This window comes from Sinohyriopsis cumingii, chromosome 12 (genome assembly GCF_028554795.1).
Source record: "Sinohyriopsis cumingii isolate HCF-2022 chromosome 12, ASM2855479v2, whole genome shotgun sequence".
In the NCBI taxonomy this organism is placed as follows: Eukaryota; Metazoa; Mollusca; class Bivalvia; order Unionida; family Unionidae; genus Sinohyriopsis; species Sinohyriopsis cumingii.
In genome coordinates, this window is record NC_142972.1 from 64,305,719 (window position 1) to 64,333,653 (window position 27,935).

General features: G+C 35.8%; 1 protein-coding gene across 1 annotated transcript in view; it reads right to left on the bottom strand.

Annotated features, from left to right (window-relative positions):
- Positions 1–621: 621 nt before the first annotated feature.
- The window catches only part of LOC149786597 (uncharacterized), a 75,386-nt gene continuing 48,072 nt past the window's right edge, over positions 622–27,935 (bottom strand). Inside the window, exons 2-6 of the mRNA XM_089977099.1 lie at positions 11,483–11,833; positions 10,470–10,838; positions 9,256–9,435; positions 5,860–5,944; positions 622–3,901 (exon numbers count right to left, since the gene is read on the bottom strand). Coding sequence (XP_089833225.1) covers positions 2,956–3,901; positions 5,860–5,944; positions 9,256–9,435; positions 10,470–10,838; positions 11,483–11,833 — 1,931 coding nt within the window. The 3' untranslated portion in view covers positions 622–2,955. The remainder of the gene's footprint in view (positions 3,902–5,859; positions 5,945–9,255; positions 9,436–10,469; positions 10,839–11,482; positions 11,834–27,935) is intronic.

Consider the following 27,935-nt stretch of genomic DNA (forward strand, 5'->3'; position numbering starts at 1 on the left):
AAAAACACTCACAAACATTAAAATGAATGTTTTTCACGTTGCTTTTTATGACCTTTTGTCTGGTTGAGCTGTGGCGGGTCTCACAGCGGAAGAAAAGAGGCATTATTACAAGACGGTGTTTAATCCAGTTATACATCTTCCACCCCTCAGCTCAATATTTATCAAAATTTCCAAGGCTTTCTTTGGCTGTTAACTTTCTTTCAAGTGTCTTATTTTGTAACCATTTTGAATTCAGATCCTTTCAATTAAAACAATACTTAGGAAACGTATCAAATTTTTAAGACTCTTGGCATTACTGGAAGAAAATGTTTGAAGTGGGAGGTGGAAAAAAATGTTCAGGTTATATTTGCTGTTTTGCACAATAAATGGGATGATACACTGATTTATAATTTAGGATGATGGCTAAATTTGACGGATCAGTATAAAATCTTTTTCAAGGCTCGTCGACCGTGTATTCTTGCATCCACTAGTTTCTATATATCACATTTAAAATCAGTGTTGACATTTAGTCTGAAAGATGTGAAATATGGAAAAATGGATGAAATATGTTTTATATATATTAGAATAGTCTAATTATCTATAAAATTTTAATCCACATTAAATAAACAAAACTCACAGCAGTCTTAATTAGTGTATTTATTAATATGCATAGGAGTTCTATTGCATGTCTGGTAGTAGACGATAAATATAAATATACAGTGTACTGGGTCGATTTATACTATACTATACTTATATTTATACTATCCAAAATAACAGTTTACAACTGTCAAGATAAATTAATCAACTACACACAAGAATAATAAACGGATATATACAACATAATGGGTCTTTACTAGTGTAGTTAATGACAGGAATGATATAACTCAAAAGCACTTCATAACAAATACTGAATTCCGCAAACGAAACCATAAATCAGATGAGATAGCATGTACCTTATGTATACTACAGAACCTGGTTGCTGCAACAGTAAGATATAAATATTTATAAATCCGGATTTTCACTGATTTGAAATTTTTTTTACTCTAATGTATCAGTAAATACAAGCAGAAGGTGAATTTACTTCAGTGCGGTACACTGAATTCATGAATACAAAAATACGTGCTGGTGTTGCTTATTTCTTGATAATTAAATACAATACGAGTAATTAAATAGTTCTTTTGTTAAAAAGAAAATTAAAAAAATACAGGTTTCTCCGCCTATATGTTCTCAGTCACGATATAGGCGATACGGTATAAAGAATAATATTGTGCATGAATATTCAGTACAACGAATGCTGAAACAGTCCATTCGATACATTTTTATACTGAACGGCTGAGATTACAAACAGGTCGGTTTTGAAAATAAAGGTAGTATAATCCGTGCAGTAACCCATATTGGTCAAGCAGGTGCTTCTTTGTTATCTAACCGTATAAAATAATGAAACATCTAACATTTATTGTTGATCTCGTTGTGGATGGAGTTAGCAACCCACCTCACCAACCCCACTCAACCACCACACCCGGCCGATATATAGGAAATTATTGATTGATAATCGATCTGGTGTAAATTTCACTGGCCGTCAGGTGTGTCCTAGACCGGTAATCAGTCTGACACCGTAAAGGAGCAGCTCTAAAAGACAGCAAAATTCGGACTGACCCTTGTTGAAATCTGGTCTATTTGAAAGTTCCGTCTCGGCCTTAAAATATTTTTAAAATATATCGGTTCCTTTAGCTACCATTTGATCAAAGGAGTCATAAACGTAATAACACAAATTTTATTGTAAGGATAGCCAAGGATTGCAATGTTTTGAAAGAATTAAGACATTCTGTGACAATAATCCCACCAAATTGTCACATGTATCAACCTGAATCCTCAAGTGGAAAACGTAATACTGCAGCCTTACCGGAAGGTTAGATAACAAAACAATCGAACAGGATTGACTGTTTATCATTATTCGCTTCTATTTCAGCATTTCGTTTGGTGTCCATTAACAACATATTCTTCTACTAATTGTTCAATAATTGTTTTCACACTGAATAATATTAGACATCTTGTGACTACTACATGATCATTCACAAAAGAAGTAAGTATTGCTACAAATTTTGAAAAAATACGGTCTTATCCATCTCATGTTAGCAAATGGGATTACGTATGTCTTTCTTCGCAAACATCGGTTTAAACCGTTACTAACGCTTTTAACAATATATACAAATGCCCATGGAATACATGTTCACAATGTATTCCATAATTTCTAACTATGACATCTAGTCGTGCATTCTGAGTTCAACTGCCATTTGCCAAGTAATACTATATTGCATCGCAATGATTTTCTGTGTCGCATATTGTTGATTTGATTAGTCTTGTAAGCGTTTATCTTCGCTTCGATTGTAATAAACTCGACGTTGTGTTGCTTAACATTCTTCCAGTTACCACATCAATCTGTTGGAAAGATGATCTGGATACTATTCTGTTCCATTTTAAAGTGCAGTCTGTTCAACTTCTTTGCTGCATATTAGTAAAAACAGCTTCTCTTTAGACATCGACGTGCACCTGTGCAGCCAAAGTGGTGGTGTTCTTCACTAAAAGAATGGTCGCACAAATTATCGTAAGATTTTACTGAAAACATTTATGTAGTGAAGCTTGCTCAAGATATATTAGTGACACAAACTGGTATCTGGAGACCAGTCATTTTATAATGAATGATACAAATACTAAGTAATCGTTATTATATTGTACACGTGTCACCCTAGCAACATATAATGTCAGTCTATTTTAACTTCCCTCTCATGGCGGCAGTACAACAGGTAGTATGTCTTCCACGAGACTTACTTTGCTTTGTTGTCGAACAAGTCCAACTTGGAACGTTCCAATGTACTCCGGGGAGGCCAGGTGTAGCAGGCTCGTGAGTTTGCCACACAAATAGGCCTATTGTGCTAATGCTTCTTTTTATTGCATATTCCAATATTGTATCCACTTTTACAAGTTAATTCTATTGTTTAGTTCGTTTCTTCTCAGGCTGCCAGTGTTCATGTAAGGAATATTGTCATATGGGTTTTCATCATCAATACAGTCATCATTTATTTGATTTGTGTTATTAACATTATTACTGCACAGTGGAACCCGGAGATAGTTGTCCTCAGAACACTTGGTTTCAGGTTCTAGTTTAATGTGAAATGCTTTCCACAGGTCCTCTTCCGTTACATTTGCTAAGTCAGGGCTGTGGAAAGACGTGACGTATGAATCTTCCAAAGAACCAGGGACAATATGTACCTTTGTGGTCGTCTCCGATGGTGGAAGAATGCGAGATGTATTGTTAGCTCTAAACGGCAAACTCTTGCTGTAATTTTCATGAAAGTTTCCTTTTAAGTCTTCACTGAAACAATTATCCTCGGGGACAGATTCTTCAGATCCTGATGGTAGAGGGCTTACCATGGCAACAGGTGAAAATGTAACTGTTTTATTAACCTTTCTTTTCTCAGGTAGAGTGGCGGCCCTAATATCCCGTATAACTGGACGAGGTGTGCGCGGACTAGTCATTTCTAAATATTCAGACTTTGGATGCACAATTGCTTCCGGTTTCTTTGGAGAGTATTCCCCCTTCTCAGACTCTTCAAGAGTAAGAGTCACATTTGGACTAGACAGTGAATGCTTGTGTTTAATACTTCCATTGGGTATATCACTAGTATCGGATTGTGCTACACCCTGAAGGAAGGCTTCTTTCAGGTCCTGTTCGGGTGTAAACTCACTGTCCGAGAATTTAGACACTCTCATAGGACTCCTTTTTATGGAGCAGAACTTGTCTTCATCATAATCGTATTTACAGTAAGAAATCGAATTTTCCTTTTTGTTCTTAGATTTAAGCATGGGAGATGGAGTGGGAAACGTGGCTTGCCTCAAGTTCGCTTGTTTTCTTTGTCTTAACCTGAAACACAAGAAAACAGCGAAACGTTTTTATCTAATCTTAGTTGACAGTGGACAAACTTAACTCCATGAAATAGCATATTGAAGACAGCCATGTCTGACCTTGACTGAATCTACTTTTTCATTGTACATAGATTAAAATTGTATCCATTCGAGTTTTACGAAGACACACACGTTCCTGGTTCATTTTTTTAAAAATTACATACTTGGCAAAACTATAGTTCCTTTGTAACTACATTTATCTTATACTTCAACTCCTCGGTCAAGAAGACAGAAGAAAAGCAACACTGAAGATAAACAGATTAACAAATACATATATATTTCATGTGACATAGATGAGCACAATTTATGTGCTAAGTGTGGCATACTATAAGCAAATCTGCAATGTTGCTAAGGAAGATACATGTCCATGGCCCCGAAATACATATTCTTGTTTGGTTCGCTGTTTTTTTGTGTCGATTAAATGCTCACACATCTTGTAATTTATATTAATTAATAATTATTATATAATCAACATCATAGTAGATAAAGATAAAAATCCTATCTAAAAGGTTATACTTGAATATTACAAAAGATACTACGTTTTACCATAAGGTGAGTTTTGTAACCTCATTCGAGTACATTCAAAATATAAATCACAATTAAGCAGTGAGCCATATGTACACCATGTGTTCAATGCAGTTTAACAGCTGTTTCAGTAAGAGACGGTACTGCAGTTCATATCGTCAGGGAAACGTTTCGAATTATTATCATGTGTTACTGCATACATTTGAAAGCTTTCGTTCGTTTAACAGCATCTGCGTTGGGTGGGGAGAGATATTTGTTTTACCATGGGGGATTTATGTTGAATAAATTATAGTTTTAGTCACGTGTCACTAAATCCTATGGAAATTAGAGTTAAGATGAGCTTGTGTCACGTGACAAAACGTAAAGAAAAGGACAGTTAAAACAACCAACCAGATTATGTACTGTTAAGCATGTATAGCCAATGGTCAACGATCCACTTCGTTCCATATTAATACTTGACATGTGTACCGTGGCGAAACCGTTTTGAATACGTGTCGTCGTGCGGATGAAAGTCTTACTGACCCACAGCAAACTTACTTAAACTGGACAACGAGGGAGTTCATTCCAACGGTTGTGTGTTTAGTATGTAAACTAACATGATGTTCTAATGTCATTATGGCTAAACACGAAATAAAAACGTGCGTGTGAACAGATGAAGTTGGAGAAACGGACATCTGCGGAGGCCACATTGATTATTCTCAACTATCTTTCATAGTAAATGTTGTTGGTGTTGTTGTTGGTGTTGTTGTAGGGTTTAACGCCATTTTTCAGAACATGATAGGCTATACATGGCGGCCAGTATTAATGTTGGAGGAAGAACCCGGGAAAAACCCCGGATAGAACCACCGACCCACGAGAAGCTACTGGCAAGCTTTCTCGCATACCCACATTTGCCGAATCAAAGATTCACAGTAAATGTAACGGGCAACTTGATTTGTTCGGAGTCTTTCAGCTGCATTAAATAAAAAAGAGAAGAAGTAGGTACAGTATCGGCTAGCTATATATGTATAAGTTCAATATGCGACGAATTTGATCGACAAACCTTTGGTAGTGAAGATGCAGAAAAAAGGTTCCCTGCCTATTTTTACTCAAAGTAAGAATCCCTTGATGAGAGCAGGCATACCCAACCGAGTTGAAATAACCAGTTATGATAGTACCTTTAATTTAATCCGGAGAATTTCTTTTTCCTTTTAAATATGCACAATAAATCTTCTAACGAACACATCCAGCAAACCGCTTCACCTTATATGGTCGTAAGGTGAGTTTTCATGATGGACAGTTAAGTCTATCTGGACATATACGTTCTATTGTAAATATTTTCTATTCGTCCAAATATGTTTTGCTGTTGGTGTGTCTGTCTGCCTGGATGTCTTGTTCAAAAGTAGAACTCACCTTCTTACACACAAAATAATAATTCCTGTCAGCCCAATAATTACAACCTGTGCTGCCGCCACCGCAACACCGGCGATTATGGCCACTGAAATGAATGAAAGAGAGAGCATTAACATACACATCTATATATGTATGGCTGAATGAATATATATATATATATATATATATATATATATATATATATATATATATATATATATATATATATGTGTGTGTGTGTGTGTGTGTGTGTGTGTGTGTGTGCATGTATGATATATATATATATATATATATATATATATATATATATATATATATATATATATATATATATATATATATATATATATATATATATATATATATATATATATATATATGTGTGTGTGTGTGTGTGTGTGTATGTATGTATGTATGTACACGCACACACTAGGTACTTCCTGTCCTAAGTAAAATGAAATAAAAAACCAGGGATGAGAGAGTCAATAAGACTGTTTGAATATAAAAATGCAAACTATTTAAATTAACAAAACTGAGATGCAGCCGCAAGTTTCGAACCCGCCACCTCTTGTTTAGCAGGCGTGACACACAGAAAGACAAATGTGGGTGTTTATATATATAAGACACTTAATTTTTATTGTTATTATTTTTATCTTCAAACTTTCTTTCCGACTAGCTCATCCCAATTTTTTATTTTTATCTTGAAGATTTCTTTCAGCACTCCCGTCCTAGGACGAGAAATAGCTAGTAAAAGTACAGATAGGATATGTTAATTGGCTGTCTGTGGTTGTTTCCTACTTCTGTCTTATCCATATCATGATGACAATAATAACCAGCTGTTCACGCGTGTCATGAAAAGAAACCTTTCTATTTAGAATATGGTGAGAACCTCTACCCAAAAATTAAATTTCTCTAACAAACAGTATGCACAAAGACACATAAAATGATTCCCTCATCTGGGTTTGATAATGTTTTATCTTTCTATCATTGACTTTTACATCAATTTATTTGCGCATTGGTTTTAAGATGTCACCGTATAGGTCATTCTGTGTATGAGAAAATCATCAGGGGATTTAATAAGAAATAAGGTGGAAAACGAAGATGGAAAAGTAGCAATGGGGTTGGTGCAATGCCCCTCCCCATCCATGTGGACAGAAGGCATAGCCCCAAATCAGCTCAAAATGATATTGGTTTATCAACTCAAATTAGACAATTTTGTCTCCATATAATAATATCACATTTGTTTGAATAACACACACACACACACACACACACACACACACACACACACACACAGACAGATATATATATATATATATATATATATATATATATATATATATATATATATATATATATATATATATATATATATATATATATATATATATAGAGAGAGAGAGAGAGAGAGAGAGAGAGAGAGAGAGAGAGAGAGAGAGAAAATTTACACCAAAACAGAACGGAAAGTGCTATCCCTGTATTCAAAGGGAGAATGCTTGATAATACTAGGCAGAATTAATATATACTGCAAATAACACTATCATATATGTTAGAGAATTTTTAATTCGTACTCTACGGAGATTCGAACTTAGGTCCGCAGGTAAAATGCACCGTTTACCCGTGGATCTGGTTCCGAATCTGTTGAGTAAGATTTAAAATATTAATAAGGAAAAATGCATCATGCTGAACCATCAGATTCATTGGTACTGATGTTGATCCACTGCAATATGTTCATGTTTCTATGAATGAAATAAACTTCTTACTTAATTAGTCGACAACAAATTTATTTTAAAAATGTTTTTTTTTTTAAAGATAGCATGACAGAATGCAAGATGAAAGAATATAAGGAATATAAAATAAACAATTTAATGTGATGTGAGCAAATAACTTTATAATGTGGGTCTACCGTAGAATACCGAATATTGTTAATAAAAATTCTGCTCTAAAAGATTACATGGTAGTTGACTCACATTCTGTAAATGTTTCATATATGTTTGGACATGTGTGTTGCATTCATATTTTTATATTCAACCCTATCGGTTGAATTTGTGTCAAACTGTAAGCAAAATGTCTGTCATTTCGGTTATCACAGATATCGTTCGTAACCTATTTTAATGTTTGATCCTGCGTGTTTTATGTACTGGATGTTTTATAGAACTCGCTTAAAAAGAGCCACTTTTTTTATTTGGCCAGAAGTCACGCGTGTACCTTCACCTCTTCATTATGGTTCCGTTTACAGTTCAGAACTTTGAATATGTGTTTGATTTTTAAAGAAAAAGAATTTCCCCGGCTTTCCTCACTGGTGATTTAAAACAGACCTTGTACATCTTAGGCATAGTTACAATACCTTTTAATTTCCTTTATTTGTTCGCATTATTGATGAATGTAGTTTGGGTTATAAATTATACAGCTTGACTCTATACTACAGATGTGCACATCTCAAAATACTGCGATCTCCGCTTGGTCATTTTCATTTCATTGACATTAAATAAAATTGAAAAAAGAAACGAGACCATAACTTCTTTTACTTTTTATATATTTTATAATTCATTCATTGCACTTTCAGAAGCTGGTATTGTCTAATCTGGCAACACATAACTTCCCAGTGTTATAACTGCTAAAGTTAGCATAACCTGGACTTGTGCATGCTTTTCAGGCTCGTGTTACGATCACGTGAGAGCTTCCATTTAGTCAGATGTTTGCTTCACTAGTGCATAACTTTCATAATTACCGCATTAAAGCAATTTCAGCAACAGCACATGAATGTAGCCTAAAGGTATGCCAACATTCCATCCACTTTGCACGTTGCCAATGCAAACAACTTCACCTTATACCGGTCCCTCTCTCAGAAGTACGTATTAGCACTTGATCCTTAATCCTGACTGTGGTCAATTGTTCTTGAATGGAAATAGATCGAATACTTATGGTTTTCATTGACGCAAATTGATTCGTGTGTCGCAATTGCTTCATTGATGTCATATAGAAAAAAGCACGCGTTTTCTAGGCTTAGGCAGGTCTGAACCAAAAGGAAGATGATGTTAATTTTAACAGCATTAACAGTCTCCGACGGAATACCGCGACAATGTATAAAAGATTTAATACGAACTTTTTCGAAATTCTAGAATTATAGGCGGAAACGTATTTACAAATAAAATGCTTCTGCTGAAATTCTTGAACTGTTATAAACATGAAACATTGGTAACCTTGGTAACACGGTTCAAAGCTATTTAATAGAGAAACAAATAACGATATAACTTGATTCCAAAATGATTGTTATAAAACTTGTCCCATAACTGGCCAGCGGTCCACTGGACTCAACATAAATTTCTGGACAATTGATCAACATGTAATTTTTAATCGGAAAAAAAACAATATCTGTGCTTATTACATAGCTACAAACACATTGTAAATGTATACCTTGATCTGACACAATTTTGGCGGTACTACTGTGGTTGGAAATCACGCCTGCCATAGTCACGTCGTCCTGTGATCCATCAACGACGACTCGACTTTTCGAGTCCATTTCGGGGTTATAGTTGCTCAGCTGTTTAATGGTTGCACCACAGTAGATATCCACGTAGTCCGAATTGTCACTTGCTGGAAAATTAAACAGACCGAATAAAAAATAGTACGAAATTCACATTATTGAATTGAGTTCATTGGCACTATTAAGCTGTCTGTACGTGTTTAAGAATTATAATGATCAGTTTTTAGGAGTGTCACTGAATCAAGTTTTCAAGAAGTTCATATTAGCATCTGCATTGTCAAATATAGATTGTATTTTGAAATCACTTTCAGAAGTAACTAAATTAACTTTAATAGCTATTCGTTCTTTTTATCTATTATCTTTTAAATTCAAAATCAGGTTATTCGCACGACTAAAGCTTACGTTCCATTTCAACATTATTAGCTAATAAAAGAAGACACCCCCTTACAAAATACCTCTATTTTCTGTAATCAGTGATTATGTTTAATGAAAACGCCAGAGATTAACGAAAACACTATGTCCCCAGGGATTAATGAAAACACTATGTCCCTATGACTTAATGAAAACGCTGTGTCCTCAGGGATTAATGAAAACACTATGTCCCTATGGCTTAATGAAAACACTGTCCCCAGTGGACTTTTTCTCTATGATCAATGTAAATGGCGCTGGTATCCTAAATAAATGTTCCAAAATATGTTCATGTTACATCAGAACCCCTCTCCGTTTAAAAGTATGTATGTATACATCTATTATGGATAGCGGCACGTCAGCACAATAATGGCTATAATGTGCCAGTTAAAGGTATAATGCTATAAATGTGAATATAAAGCATTGCACAAAAGAGTTCATAAAGAGAAACCATTCCAAAGTAAACGTGAAGAACTACAAGACGAACTGTTATCGACACATGCTTAAACCAGATATATACATCGCCCACCTATATGTGTTGTATACATATGTGTAAATATAAAGAATTACAATAAACTCTAGACAGATAAAACCTTCCAAATAAACAAAATAAGAAGTTCAACATAAAAGGTAAATATTTCAAAATTCTGCAAAATGTATATCAAATAAAGGATAAAGGTAACAATACCGATATAGGGTATATAATTCAGTCGATTGCATATAAGTCTAAAATTACCTTTTGTTTGCAGCCAGATATAACCACCAGTTTCGTCTGAATCTTTCTTGAAGGACAGGGTCACATTTTGAACGTCCCGGCGATAGATGGTCCTGAATCCGTATAGTCCCTCATGGCCGCATGTAATAACTTTCCTGTATCCCAGGTTATCCTGGATACTTATTTCCTGGAAACAGTCTATTCCCTTCGTGGATCTGGTGATGAGAATGTCCAATGCATGCATATCCAGGCCAATAGTGGAGCCTGTCTTGATGACGCATTGGCATTGTTTTTTTCCTCCTCCGATGGCGTGTGGGTAATCCCGGTTAGATAGATACAGGGCCTTTCCTCGTTTATGAGTATCTGAACATAGGTAGACAATATCGTGGTCTGGAAAAGAATTTAATAATTCGCTTCAAATAAAATACCAGAATCTCAGAACTATTTCGAGGTTTAATCACGCAGCGAATGTTGTGAGAAGAGAACACAAACCATAGATTGTAAATTGTCCCGTATTAATATATGACCTAGTACCCTTTAATTTATGACCTAGTATCCATTAATTTGTGACCTAGACCCATTAATTTGTGACCTAAAAACTATTAATTTGTGACCTAGTACCCACCCTTTGAGAAACGTGCTATGTCTTGGAATCATCTTATTAAATTATCTCCCTTTTACTTGGGTATTATTGATTAAAATTAAAAGGCAAACATTTTGTAATAATACAACTCTTCGAATTCTCAGTTTATGTCCACATGGCCTTTGGTAATGAATATATTCTCAATTATTTCTCTGAGTTTCTTTACATGACTTTAATAACGTAAACTCTAATCATAAAACATTCGAACGAAACGTTTCAAAGTCAAAAATATAACCTGCAGGGCACCGTGACCAGCTTGCAACAAAACCTGCTTACTCTCCCGCGTTTTATAATGGTTTCACTGTTGCACAACGGATCAACATACTGCCAACACAATGGACCAACATATTAACAACATTCTCTACTCTAGAAAACAAATCATGCAACAGACCTGGGATACAGTCATGTATCACTGTCATGAAATCCGTGTATTGGTACCCGGTGTCTTGACAAGAAACACCAGTTTCAATACTTTTGGCTTCGATGTCGCATCGTCTATGACCTGAACACAGCATATTGAGAAACGGGTACTTCTCGTCATCGACAACAAGGCAGTCATTATGACGTGCCTGGCAACAGTCCATCGAATGTTTGCGGCCCTGGTTTGCGCATTGTCGGTCCTGTTTTACCCCATAAAACAATCTTTTGATTGCAATCTTGTGAAGGTCTGGACATTCCAAAAAAATTCTTTCATTGTTGCAACCACTTGAATAAATCGTCTGAATTCCAACTCCTCTGCACCCTGAAAAGATACAAATGATAATTTCTTATTACTGTGTTATTCAAAACACTGCTAGCTTCAAATTTTCATGAGCCTGCTATTGCTATGGATATACTAATCTGAAACAGCAAAGCGATTGGTGTGCTTTTTTGGACGTAATACGGTAAAAACATTTCGCCGTTTCTGATTAAAACACGTGGAAAGCATCTGTTAATCCAGTAAACATATACAAAAGGGAAAACAAAAAGAATGTGGAAATGAAAGACAAAAAAGACAATGACATATTTCTTTACATTGTGCTAGCGAACAAATCTCAGAATAACAACTTATTTATCGTTATTTTAAGTTAACATAACGAGTTTTGTTTACTAACCAATCAAGATCTATGAAAATGGAGTATACAACTTTACACCACAACATAATCAAATCAATCTAAGGATTTATTATATCTTTAAATGCTATCTAATACGGTCAAAATACACCCAGGATAATTTATTTTGGCATACACGGAAATGAAAATAAATACCCAGCATGCGTTAGTCCGAGCGATGTTATTAAATATCTAATATTACAATCATGTTTATCATTTTACTGAAAAATCAATCCTTTCCGACACTGTATTTAATAAGTGATTCATTGTGGGGCAGAGGAGGCTGTATCTTATTTCAAATTACACATCAAATAATAAGGAACATTAAAGATAACAGTTAAATACAGGAAGCAGACACGTGACGCGCAGCTGGTAACCGAATATTACATGAAAGATGATACCCTGATATATGTAGATTATGGGGCTACTTTTCCGACCGTACTTTTTAAAAACGTATGGACCGCCAACTGTTTTCCTGAAAATTGCCCAGGGCAAAATAACCAACTTCATGAGCACTTTTATATAACCAATTCGTCCCAACATCCATTCGGCCGTTGAGGCATACAATTTGAAAATACATATTCGTGCAAAAGGATGACGCGTGTGTATACAGCGAACGTCAAGAACTGATAGTATTATTATTTGCACTGCTAATAGAAATAATTGAATATTTTCATCTTGCCTTCGTCACATTCCGAAAACGATTAAGTGTATGTTTGACTTCGCAAACAAATTAAATTCACAGTTGCAAACTTATCGTCGAGCATTCAATAACTGTCACCTTTCATCAACGACCTCCTCTCGTATCAAGCCAGAACCACTATATCCGAGAAATGAATGGATTGTATTGGTGACGCTCATTGGTTTCGTATTTTACATAGGATTAGAGTTTTAAAGAATTTGTTTTAATCATGTTTTCCTCACTGTTTAAACTGGTTATTTTAACGAGACCTTTCATCTCATAGGTATTGTTAAAAAAATCTTTTAATTCCCTTTATTTTAGTTTACAGCTTGGCCTTAGTTCATATGTGCTCGTATCAGAAAACTGCTAGTGCCCCTTGGTTATTATCACTTCCTGGACTTAGAGCTGAATTGTAGAAAAGAGCTGATAACTCTTTTTTAAACATTTTATATATTTTTGGTAATAATTCATAATTTGCACTTCCAGAAGCTAGTACTGTCTAATCTAACAAAATTAATTTTTCCCATTTTTAACTCTTGCTAACGATAATTTACATTAGTCGAACTTCGGCTGATTTTTCGAGCATATGGGAACAGTTCATTTTGGGCGTACTAAGTAGTGCAAGGGGGGGAGGGGCGTCCGCCCCGGGTGACAGCCAGAAGGGGGAAGGGTGCCATCGGGAGAGTTGAAATAACGGGGCAAGTTTTCAAACCAAATGAAAACTTCGCCAATGTAAAAGTTATTTCCAATTTGCTTATGACAGCACTGTACTGTTTAAAACTCTTCTTGTAAACATAATACAATTTTCTGTGTGTTTACATTTTAAAATTATTTGTGGGGGGTACCAAAGGAAGGATACGCCAGGGGTGCCAAATACTTTAGGTACCTTCCTGCCTGTGTACAATTTACACACGTACAATATCCAACGAAATTTCAGTTACATAACATGAACGTAACATAGAGGTATGTAAATATTATTTCCACTGTGCATGTTGCATGCAAACAACTTCACTTTACAACTGTCTCTCTCTTAGAAATTCATATCTCTAGAGCGTCTGCGTTATTAACGTAAAAGCGATTGCACAGTAACAGCAGGCCACTCATGCTATGTGTCCCTTGTATGGAGTATTAGATTTTATTACCTAAATTTACAGACAAATAAGTAAAGAAATGTCAGGAATTCAAATGTACATATGTTCCATCGAGGGCTGAATAAAAAGTATACTCTTGAATTAAATGCTCTCTGCAGGCATGTTGTATTCTTTAACTCAGAATACAACACCATTACAACCAGTAGATTGCTATGCATCGAAGCAAAGAAAATATTTCGTCACAATTTTCTCGTCCTTTATTTATAATTCAATACTTCACAGCTTCAAACAATCATAAAAAGTTATTTCCATTCACCTGCAGATTTCAGTCTATATCATGGCAAACACTGGAAAGGAGAATTTAGACCTTACCGATTCCTTTTTCAAACAAAATGTGTTCGAAATCGAAAGACGGTACCTCTCTTAGCATGGCTCATTCATTGGAAGGGAGTGGCGAGGTGCACTCATTTAGAAGTATGCTGCATGTTTGCTTTCTTTTTCATACAGTGCGTTTAGTTTCAGATTTGATTCATTCGTCATTCAGTACATGTAGATTCACATTTGCTTCACTTCTCATGAAAAGCATTTAGCTTAAAGTTTGCCTCATTCCTCATGCAGTGCATATAACTTCAAGTTTGCCTCATTCCTCATGCAATGCATACAGCTTCAAATTTGCCTCATTCCTCGTGCAGTGCATACAGCTTCAAGTTTGCCTCATTCCTCGTGCAGTGCATACAGCTTCAAATTTGCCTCATTCCTCATGCAGTTCATACAGCTTCAAGTTTGCCTCATTCCCCGTGCAGTGCATATAGCTTCAAGTTTACCTCATTCCTCATGCTGTTCATACAGCTTCAAGTTTGCCTCATTCCTCATGCAGTGCATATAACGTCAAGTTTGCCTCATTCCTCAAGCAGTGCATACAGCTTCAAATTTGCCTCATTGCTCGTGCAGTGCATACAGCTTCAAATTTGCCTCATTCCTCGTGCAGTGCATACAGCTTCAAGTTTACCTCATTCCTCATGCAGTTCATGCAGCTTCAAGTTTGCCTCATTCCTCGTGCAGTGCATATAGCTTCAAGTTTACCTCATTCCTCGTGCAGTGCATACAGCTTCAAGTTTACCTCATTCCTCATGCAGTGCATACAGTTTCAAATTTGCCTCATTCCTTGTGCAGTGCATATAGCTTCAAGTTTGCCTCATTAGTCCTGGAGTAGACTTAGTTCAAGTTTGCTTCATTCATCATGCAATGCAGTTAGCTGCACTAGGCATTATCATGGGGTGAAAGCGGAAAAAGCCCAAACAAAATCTATTATACACGGAGAAGACAAAGGCTGTAATCTTCCTATCGTGGAAATATACCAAAGGAGATGACTGGCAACTGATTGTAAGTATCATAAATCATTCCAACTGTACGAAGTACAGCAACATGCAAGTTGACAAAAACAGGAAACTCACATCTTTTTAAATGCAACAAGAACTTGACAACAAAACAAAATCTTTCCATTCTGTGCTACTTTAGTTACACGAGATTTGTTCGTATTGATAATGATCAACTAAAGAATAGTGCGAAAACAGCTGGCTTGTGCGTTTTTCATGGCACGCAAATGTAACTTGGTCTTGTGAGGATTAACACTATTCTCTTTATGAGCCATCTAAACGCAACACTGAATCAATTATTATAACACATTGTGCAGATATTTTGTATGTCGACTTTCAAATCATCGGAGTGCTACAGTTAGTTGAATCCAGCCAAAATAAAGGCAGTTTTAAAAATTATATGTTTTGACAACTTCAGGTAAATGTCACTCAGTTTTCATAAATTCTTTCCTTTATCCGTTCCTTTTTATTGAAACAAAGGCTTCGTTGTGGCTTTTACTTCTCGGTATTATAATAATGACCATCCTGCGTTATAAATTAGGTTGAAACAACGTAAGGTAAAATTTCACATTACGTGGTCATCAAGTTTTTATTGATTATTTTTGTCCAAATCAATGCTTTCAGTTTCAACGCATATCTGATTATGCCTGCATTTCAGTTGAAACTTTTAGTTTTCGTTCTTGACAACGTAATTCAGTCTGTCCTTGCAATGTTTCTAGAGGATGACCCTTGTAGATAATATATTTGAAGAGCTATGGTAATGGTTTATGAATAGATACCGAACGTTCAAAATGCAAGTTTACTGTCATCTACATACTCATGTATACGTCGAGACAAACTCGTCTTATAGGCCGGTTCAGACGGTCTCTAATCCTCAAGTCTGGAAGCGTATAACGCGCGTGTGTGTGTGTGTGTGTGTGTGTGTGTGTGTGTGATTTGGATTTGTAACGTAGCTTTAGCAATTTTTCAGTCATATCGCTACGATGTCTGTAGTGTGGTAGTTTAAAAATGCTGTCGAGCACCGGGGCATCATACCGCAGACATTAGCATGATGTCCCACCCAGTCACATTATCCTGACACCAGACCAACCAGTCCTACCACTAACCTCTTAATGGGAAGCGTATAATACACGGTATCCTAATAGTGTTTTGATAAAAGGGTGATAATTGAATTTGCTAAAGGTCAAAGGTATATCTTACTGAAGTTTATACTTTAAAGCGTGGAACTGATTACCAATTAAGAAATGAGAAAGTGTTGAATTGCCGTATATATACCCACCTACAAGTCCAGTTAAATGCAAACTGCACTAACCCCGATCTGCCGTTGCATAATGTGCAGTTTGCTATGAGAAATCAGCAGCACAAATAACAAAGTATCTGATCTGCCGACACATTATGCAACGCCAACTCTGGGTGTATGTTCCTGCACCTGGAATTGACTTCAAAGCGAGTATATACGATAGCTCTGCATAAGTGTAAACAAAATTCAAACTCACGCTTGGTGATGCGACCGAACGGTCAAGGGCAGGGCTCAAATAACAGACACTATTTTGTTCGTTATTGCATACCATCAAATTAAAATAATGATAATTTATTCACAATACAAATTAGGAGATAGATTTTTTTGGTCTAAAAACAGACGGAGATCAAAGTAGGGAGTGGGTGGAAGATCAGAACTCTTAAAGTTTTAGAGAAAGAGTGTCTAATATACCATGTAAGCAACATACAGCAAAAAACATTACATATGAGGCAAAATAAGAATAGTCCTTCCATGGTATTGACCTAAACTAGACAAAATGAATTTCCAGGAATCCAAGATAGGGTCATTTCTTGATTTCAAATGTCGAGTGTTGAAAGCATTTTTAATATTCTTCAGCAATAACAAGATTTTCAAATTATCTGATCTGGCACACATATTGGATATAAGCTTAGCACCATTTTCTTTCAGGACAAGAAGTCTTTGGGTAAAAACCTCATGTCATAGGGAACATCAATTCTGGAGGAGTAGTGACAACAAGATTTTCAAGACAGTCGTTATGGTCGCCATAATTGATTTAAGACTGACATTAGTTTCATCTAAGGATCAGCAAGGTATCATAAGAAATCCACTGTTCAAAATTCCGTGTTGATATAGCTATCCATTTTGAGATGTCTAGATAACAATATTTTCAAGATATGAACATCCATTCAGGAGTAGCAATAAGAAGATTTTAAAAATGGCTGCTGGGGCGGCCATGCTGGATGTCAGATCGGCTCCATTTTCCTTTAATACCAACAGGACATCATAAGACGTATTTTGGTGAAAACCCAAATCAATATGACTTTCTGTTTAATTAGAGATTTTATTTTAAAGATGGCGGCCATGGCAGCCATACTGGACATCATATCGGCACCATTTTCATTTAGTACCAGCTACACTATGAGATAAATGTGCGTGTATAGCTTCAATGCAATCCTGCAAGCAGGTTTAGGAGGAGCAGCGATAACAAACTTGTACTAACGGACGAACTGACAATGGACGTCAGACGACGGGCGACAGACCAACCCATAAGTCCTACTACTACTACTACTACTACTAATAATAATAATAATAACAACGATGGCCAGTTTTTCATCACGTTGCTTTCAGTGTGCATACATTTGTATTAAAGAAGAAAGCGGACTACATTTTCTGTTATTTCAAGTGCAACAGTAGGATAGCACAAAAGAAGTTGTAAATGATATATATTAAAGATAAAGATAGTCCATTTGTTACGAAGGCATTGGTAAGGATGTGTACCGTAGCTAGGGACTGTGTGTTTGTGCATTCAAAGGATAAACAAAACAACAACAACACCAAGCCCAAATAACTACGACGCAGTCAAATAAAAAGGGTGGGCTAAAAATATCGTTGTTTGAGTGGTGCCAAAGATAAAATTGTTTGTTTTTATTTGCATGTTGCATGTATATACAATATATGGAAAGATATACTTTGTTCTTCTGAACTGACAACGGTTAACTGAGGTGACCCGACATTAGCGCGCAGTCAAAAGCGCGCATCGACAAATGCACGCAGGACATAAACGCGCCTAAGAATTTGTAAAGAAGACCGTACAATTTACTTGTGCGTATTTTCTTTTTAGTTAACATTTTTTTACTGTCTTCTCAACCTTATCTTTGTATACATGCGCGCTTTTGTCTTGCGCGTATTTGTCGTCTTGTTTATGATTGCGCGCAGTTGTTGACGCGCTTTTTACTTGACCGCTTTAGCTACGGCGCCATTACTTGACCAACAGAGGATCTTTTGTATTTCAACATCGAGATAATATAAAGGACAATTCGAATAAAAACTACAACCCTTCCTACCTCCAACACTAATCGGTGTGTTTCTGATTGCAAAGGTATATACAACCATTAACCATAAATATTTTTCAGCTGGTTTAAACCTGTCCCCACCCTCACGTCAAAAAGCAAGGTAAAGTTAAGAATAACCCTAATCTCTTTGGCTTTGATTGTTATCCTGATGTCCTTCATATAAGACGAGGGTGGGGGTGGAGGTATAAGTGTGGAAAAGCCTCTTTGCTGAAACATGAAGCGGATGAACAAACAGCCACTAGATAATGATTATTGACTATAAATCTTGGCTGATTGGTACATATGCTGTATAGAATAGAACTGTAAACATTTTAATGATAAAAAAGCACCAGTCTGAATAATATATACGGGTTCGGACGGGTAAAATTGGAATCCAGTAGAAAGTCATGCTTATAATCAGGTTTTTTTAAAGAAGCCAAGAGGCCACCTGACTCCAGTTCTCCCAGAAATTATTCTGGTATCCAGATGGGTCAGTTCCACCCTGAATATGATCTAAATCGTTTTTCCGTGAAACAAAGCGCACAAATAATTTTTATTTAGAAAAATGAAGAATGACATTTTTGCCTGGTGCATGGACCCATTGCAGACGATAAAAATGTTTTTGAATTTTGTGAAAAAAAGATTATTAAGCACCAAATTATTATTTTCCAAATTATATTTATTCAAGGACAACCTCAAAACATTTGCTTATGGTCCAAATGAATCAAATGCCACCCCAACTAGTGATGATGAATGGTTACATATTTATTAAGTTCTGAACAATACTCGTGCTTTGAAATAGCTGTTTGTATTGTCGTTTTTTGTGTAATCAACCCATTCCTGTATAAATGTCCCTTAATATTATGCTTTTTAAGAAGATAAAGATTTCAATTTCCTTTTAAAGGTAACATTATGCTCTCAGAAAACGCCTTCACCAAAGCTTTAGAAGATACCAGATCTTAGATGTGTGAATGGCATATTTTTCCAATTCCACTGAAAAGTAAACCACAACATAAACGATTCCCGCATTCGCTTAGTACATCTGTACTTTCCCTTAAACTTCATTACAAATGTCAAAACATGACCGGATACAATTACGTCTGTGTGTGTTGTTTCACTCGTGAGTCTCTTCAATTTATGTTTAGCAAGGATCTTCGACATTTCTGAATAAGTACATATAAACGGAACCTCGGTGTGTCTTTGTATACCAAAGTGCACCTGGCTTTCCCTGTGTCTGCATTCTACGCTAAGGTGATGCAGATGTGTAGCATATAAGTGATGCAGATGTGTAGCATATAAGTAACCGAATGATGCTGGATGGTATACATTTATTTGGTTTGCCGTATTTTATGAGTGTTTGTTGATCTAGGAAAAACACAATGAAGCTTGCAATATTAATGTGTGTGTGGGGGGGGGGCAGCATTTCCTTCATAATCATATTAAAAGTTCCCATTATTTCCTCCATTCTGTTTATCCAAACCAAAACTGCATTAAAATTATTTTTTTAAAGACACTTCTATTATTTCTTTTGCTGTATTTATAATTATTAATATTCAAAATCGAACCTAAATATAATAGTTTAAGTACCTCAATTCCACGTACTTAATATAAAAAATGAATGCAAGTGAGCAAAAATAAATGAACAATAAATGAATAATCATCACAGTGCTCAGAATGGCCCTTATTAAAGTAGTAGTTGCATTAGTCTACATCTGGACAACATGGCATGCTCCAAATTCCTCCCCAGATGGCGCTATCGCTTCCCTCGAAATTCTACTGCCACCGTAAATTAAAATATATATTTTTTTTATTGCGGAAAAGCCTGGGAGGGGGACGACCCGAATGGTCTGTAAAGATCAGACCGGCAATTACCCCACCCCCCAATAAAAAAAAGCCTGCACCTGTTTTCCATCATTTTTTTAAGGAAGTTTAAAAAAGTATCGGAAAATACAGCCCGCAGCTCTATCAGTTATGCTTAACTTTTCATATTTTTTCCCGCCAAAAATCTGAATTATCGAATGCTTTCTGACATCTCTTTTTACTACGGATTTGGACAAAAGGGTCAGAAAAGGAAATAACTGTCCCTATTATGCTGTCCATTACCTAAAACTCCCAGCTGTCATTCATTTTAGACTTCATAGAGGCACTATACAATTCATAAAAAGTGAGTCCCGCTGATAACGACAGCTGAGAAAAGGTTAAAATGATACTCTGTTAATGTTTAATTCCTTGTGTGTGTGTGTCTGTGTGTGTGTGTGTGTGTGTGTCTTTTTTGCACATTAGCAGAAGAGGTTATGTTAAGCGGTCATCTGCACAGCTGTATGTCAGTGCTATTATACAAACACCTCACAATCAACAAGCAATCACATATAAAATGCACAGACCAAAACACGTCTTATTTTGTGCAAAACGTGATCAAAATGAGCAAATAGATAACGATAGCAAATTCTGAAATGACCTTACACCCTAAGAACACTCGAATAACGATATTACACATTTGTAAATGGTCCTTACAACCACTATCATTCAAAGAGCAAATATCCTTGAAGCAAATGATTTAAAACAAATTCTCAAGATCAACAATATCAAGAAGTATAAATAATGTTGTTATTATTATTATTAGTAGTAGTAGTAGTAGTAGTAATAGTAGTAGTAGTAGTAGTAGTAGTAGGAGGAGGAGGAGGAGGAGGAGGAGGAGGGGAAGGATGAAAATAAACAATATTATTATTGCTATTATTATTGTAGTGGTAGTAGTAGTTTCCAAAGCTGTGTTTTCAATGTCGAAAAAACTAAAGTTATTACGTATTGCTATATTTATCTATTTTATCACGTGCATGGACGCATCGATGCTCATTTGAAATGCAGACGCGTCAATAAAAAATTCTCAGACACAAAATATTTATTTCTCCAATAGATTACAGTAATCTGCAGCTGATAGTTATTGGATCATTCGGTGTCACATTTTGTATTACTTGGCAAAATTATAATCTCAGCGGTATGTAAGTATGGCTCTCTTACCTTTCTTGTCAGGTAACCTCTGCACTAGCAGATGGCTCTCTTACCTTTCGTGTCAGGTAATCTCTGCAACTAGCAGACAGTATGAGCTGGACATTTTCGGTAGAAATCTGGCTTGAAATTTCTCGTATCATTCAATTAATTTCCTTTTTCATGAAGACGAAATTGTACCATATATCAACTACCTGTTTTGAGATAGTACAAACGGAATTCGTGTCGACTTCTTCCAAACAGTTTAAGCAAAATATGTACAAACAGGTGTTAACACATCTGGTGATCAACGACTTCTCTCAATTCAAGGGCGGATCAGAAAATAAATAGATGGATAGAAACAATTATGTAACTGTCTCTTGTATCATATGTTTCAAAATAATTGATCAAAATCAACAAACAACGTCTGTACATTTCATGGTTTAAGATACATATTTGTAACGATAATTGGGCAACGAAGACATTATTGAATTAATTTAGGTAATTAACCACTATATTTTCCAGGGCGACGAAGGTAATGATCGTATGATTCAACCTAGCGCATACAAAATTAAAGGGGTGGGGAACAAATGGGTAACTAATACATTTAATGACGTTGTCTAACACGCTATTGCCACATAAATCCCCCCGAGGTTCAACCACCTGTTCTATGGTAGTCTGTATGAATGGCAATGTGGAAGGTCCGGTTTCACTCAAAATCCTTCCTGTGTGCACGTGTTGCCTTAAGATTGTATTGACTTGATCCGAAATTCAAAACTTGGACGGTCACAGGTTGCTGCGCCAATTACAGCTGGATCATTTGCATATATGAAGATATGGGCAGATATTTCTCAGTGTAAATAACTGCTTATGGGAAGAAATAAGGTCTCAAATTCATTTAAGCTGACCTTCGTGCCCAATCCAGCTTCCCGATCGTCCAATTACATGCCACGCATATGGGGGCCAATTATCATCGATTTGAATACATGGATACACATGAATGATAACTGAACTTCCTTCGTTAAAGCTGATGCGTCTGACCGAAAAAAACCAAATAAACTGGTGTGTTTATTCATCTCCTGAATACTGATCAATCAGAATCGTTGCGAGAGAGAGAGAGAGAGAGAGAGAGAGAGAGAGAGATGGATAGATGGAGATACACAGATAGATTATCTATCATATTGTCTACTTTCGTTTCTTTTCTGCTTTCCTGATGCGAAAGAAGCTTCCTCGCAATGGCGTCTTTGATGTAAGGTCCCTAAGGTTTGATACAAAACCGTTGTAATTAACCTAACTAGAGTTTATAAATATACAAGGGTCCTTCGAAGGGACTGACACTCTACTGGGCGAAAAGAATTTACAGAACTTAAATGTAAGACAATTTCATCATTTCAACTGTCTAGAGTATAAAGAATTTTTTATATTCTTCAGTGATCATAATATTTTCAAATTAGCGGCTGTGGATGTCAACTTTGGCACTATTATCATTTAGGACAAAGTAGACATCATTAGAAATCTTTTACTCAGAACATAGGTCATAATGATCATCAATTAAGGGTGGGTTGTTGTAAGACCATTAAGGCAATCATGTCACCCATACTGACTTTCGTCATGGGAGCCAGATTCATTTAGGACTTGGTGAAAAATCATCAATTGAGGAATAAAAGTGTCAACAATTTTTCCAAGAGAATCGCAATGACAGCCATGTTAGATATATGACAAGCACCATTTTCCAACAGGACTTATAGGTTACTGCATTTGTATGGGAAAATATGAAACGAGTTTTTCGGATGGAAATACTGCACGACCTTGGGAGTGCAATACATCCATCAGACAAAACGAGTTCATATTTTCCCATATAAATGAAGTAACCTTTTTATTACATGTCCATTTTCTTATTCTACCTAAGGCTTAATTTTATAAACAAAAATAAACTACAATAAACAATGTAAATGAATGTATGCCATATTCCAAACTAAATACACTAACGCAGATTCATCATTACATAACATTATTAATGCCCACATAACTCCGCCCAGATAAATCTGAACTTAGTCGTGCGCTAGACATAACGTTCGAAAGAAAATGGTGTGTCTAGTTAAAATTGAAATTTGGAGTCATACTTTGAATGAATGTGCATTGCAACAACTTTCCCATTTGATCTGGAATGAATAGATTTTGGTATTTTTGTCGATTCTACGAAATTATTTGATTTTGGACTGGATTTATATGTGACAATTCCACATGAAACAAAAGCGAGGGAGAAGCATTTTGACATCTGTAAATGTGTTTCTGTTTCTGTCATTGAATGTTTGAAATCATAATGTGGGAAAAATATGAAGTCGTTCAATTGCAATTATCAAAAAGACGTTATGGAATTTAATGCTTTTTTTCATTTTGAGTGCAGTAAGGAGGATGTAATTGCACTTGAAATATATTCGAAATTACAGTACAATTTTGAAATGTGTAATCAAGATTGAGAACCAATGACATGGCTCATGTAATATGATTTGCAGAAATAAGAAAGTACATTTTGAGGAAATTCAGGATGTAAAACTGTAAGTATATTTTTTGCCATTCTTATTACCAGCTAAAGAAGACAAGTTTATGCCTTGTCACTTGCATGTTATTTGTAAGGACCCTGTCTGGCGTCTACTGTTAGCTAGCCAAAATTCCAAACAATGTATCAAAAAAGTTAACGCAGAATTTGCCAAAGCAGCTGGTATGTGGCAGTCCACGAAACATCTGCTTTAGTTCATTCAGAAACAAATTTAATCAACCAAAACGTAAAGCGCCTACTATGCGAGTGTACATGATTTGTTTACAAATCAAAAGTGCTGGCGTCTGCGTCCATTGTTTGTTTACAATAGAAAGTGGTTCCTGTACGCACGTGAATGCAATATGAATTGAACGCTAGTTCAATATCGCAAAATACTACACAATTCTGACAATGTAAAGTTAACGGAGAAAAAAAAATAAGCATATAATAATAACTGTATATCATATGAAGTATATTGGTGAAAATCCCGTGTTGATATAGCTATCCATTTGGACGGTAGCAATAACAAGATCCTCGATATGACTGCTGTGGTATCCATATAGGAAATCCGTTAGCCAATATTTCATTTAGGACCAAGTCAATAACATAAGAAATCTCTTACTGAAAACCCCATCCCATGTTGATGTGGCCATCCATTCAGGAGCAGTAGTGATGAAAAGATTTTAACGAGGGCTGTCAGGACGTCCAAAATGGACGACAGATCGGCACCGTTTTTATGTGGGTCCACCTAGCGGTTATAAGACGTTTTTCGGTGCACATTTCATGCTGATATGACCAACCGTTCAGAATGAGTAGCGATAATATGATTTTAAAGATGGCCGCTGTGGCGGCTATATTGGCTGTCCTAGTAACATTTTCATGGTTAACCATGCAACACAAATATTGCTTGCTGAACATAATGATCCCAGTCTTTGACGAATGACGTTCACACAGTACTGAACATACCGCAAAATGTACTTGCATCACAATATTAGTAAAAACAAAAACAGAAACCATGTTAATACAGCCATCCATTTGGGAGGAGTAAATATAACATTTTCAATATATGTCTCTCTATTCAGGGGTAGCAATAACATTATTTTCAAGATGGCTGCTGTAGTAGCCATATTGGAAGTCAGATTGGTACCGTTTTCGTTGAAGACCAACAGATATAGTCTTTAAGTGAATACCTCCATTCAGGAGGAATAGTGATAACAAGTTGTGTCGGCCATATTGGACGTCTGGTCAGCCATATTTTCATTTAGGACCAACTAGAACATGGGATGAATGTGTGCGTAAAGTTACATGGAATTCCTCTAAGTATATCAGGATGAGTAGCGATAAGAAACTTCTGCTAAGACAACCCGGACAACATAAAATGTCTTCTGGTAACTTTCTGTACAGGTGAAGTTATGATGACAAGATCTTTAAGACGGTTACCATACTGGATATGCATGTTTTTCATTTATGACCAACTAGATATCATAAGATCTTCTTTTATTGAAAACCCCATGTTCATAGAACCATATAGCTATAACAAGCTTCAAGATGGCTGCTGTTGCGACCATATTTGATATTCCAGCGACACCATTTTCATTTAGGATCATTTAGATCATTGGATCAATACGAGTGTAAAGTTTTGTGGCAATCCTTCAAGTAGTTCAGGAGGAGTTACGAAAATAAACTTGTGCTAATGGAAGGAAGACCGTCTGACGACCAATGATGGACAACAGACCATTCCTTAATCCCTTCTGTTCTATGACCGGTAGAGCTCAAAATGTAGTAACATGTACTCTCTGTCTAATACATGCGCAATTTCAAGAAAGGTATCAACGTATGAATCACTTGTACATATGCATTAGTTAACATAAGGGCAGATACTTTATACTGTTGTAAAACAAAATAAGGCGTATGATCTACGAAGATTGACATCATAAAGACGCCTCTGCATTATATATGTAAATTATACCTTTATATATAACTCGTCTACAATGGGCAGCAAAGTATTAATACGATTCTAGTATACAATATCTGGAAGTCTGCAAGGAAACGTGTCAGTTTCAGATCAATCTATCTTGTCTCGAAATCGAAGAGTTTAATGCTTCTCCTATGTGTAGTCGTTTTTAACATTTCTTCTCAGCCTTTGAAAGCGGACAATCTTTTAAGCACTGAGGTGAATCAGAATGTTCAATAATTCAATAATTTAATTGTGGAAAGCTTTCGAGGCTTGCACAGACGGCCTTGAATTAATGGATTTACTTAAGAATGCCGCTGCTCAATACATTTTCCAATCTTATAAAAAAACTTACCACGTCTTTGCTATACTTATAAATAAAAATCTTGTTCATACCAACTTCTTGACATATTGTTTTTCTCCCTTAAAAATGAATGGCAATGTTCCCAATTAGCTGTCAAAACACTCAAATAATCAACCGGTACAGCATTTGCGGCAGCAATATATGCAGCAACAGCCGTTACACCATATTTACGTAAAGCTTGCCAGGAACCGACATTGGATAGTTGAGAGGGAGTAATTAAATTCTTACGCATTGGCATATAGACGATGAAAAGATGATGAATCAGCTTTTTTTTTTAGAGTATCGGCTATGTCATCTTTTATTACATTTGTTTATTTCTCGTTTTCCCTTTTAATGTCACGCGAATATTTACTTTATTTTTTTCTTCTTTTAATATGGTATTATTTACAACCTTTCAAGACTTCGTTATTTCTCTAATCTTAGTTACCAAGATCTCCTTTGATTCACGTCATCTGGACATCTCTGCAGTTTTCTTTCCATTTCCAAATACGTTCATTTATTACTAAATGATTAACGCATTAAAACTTAAACAATTGCAACTGCAAAATTAGACAGCATAAGTAAAACTCTTGCATCAACCCTTCTCTTTGACGCAGCAATATTCTCAACAAATATCTTGTACATTTTTATATATAAATTAAATTTGTATGTCTTAAGTTGTACATTAATGTATGTAGTAATGTTATTTATGAAAGAATTTAATTTTAGACGTATTTTGTAAAAAGTTGAAAATATCTCTATCTTTTAAACAAATCTGCTATTGGTTAATCTTAATGCCATCAGAGGTAACATATTCAACCCAAATTACGTACAATGCTTTCATGCAAAATATGACATCACCACGCAGATATACTTATAGTTCTTTTATCTGGTTGAACATTATATATATATATATATATATATATATATATATATATATATATATATATATAGAGAGAGAGAGAGAGAGAGAGAGAGAGAGAGAGAGAGAGAGAATTTAACTGTGGAACGCTTTCGAGGCTTGCTCAGACGGCATTAAATTTACTTGAGAGAGAGAGAGAGAGAGAGAGAGAGAGAGAGAGAGAGATTTCATACAATCAATATTTAACTTCAAACAAAGCTACCAAGAAGTTGTAATGGAAGTAAATATAAATTGTATTGTATTTCCTACGTATTACTAGTATGTGACTTTCCCGATGGGGCTTAACAGATCAAAGCTCAACTGTAAAATGAACATAACTTAAAGGCTTCTTAAGAAGTGATGTTGCTTTGCTATGTAAAAATTCGTATCAATGCCATCGCATTCCTGAGTTATGCAATTCGCCTTGAGTTCACCAAACATGCCAACTGTTGGCATAGTCCCAAACTGATCACACGTTAGTACAGCCGGGGGGGGGGGGGGTATATACAACGTTGCAATTGCAAAGTAAAACAAATACTTGTGCTTTAG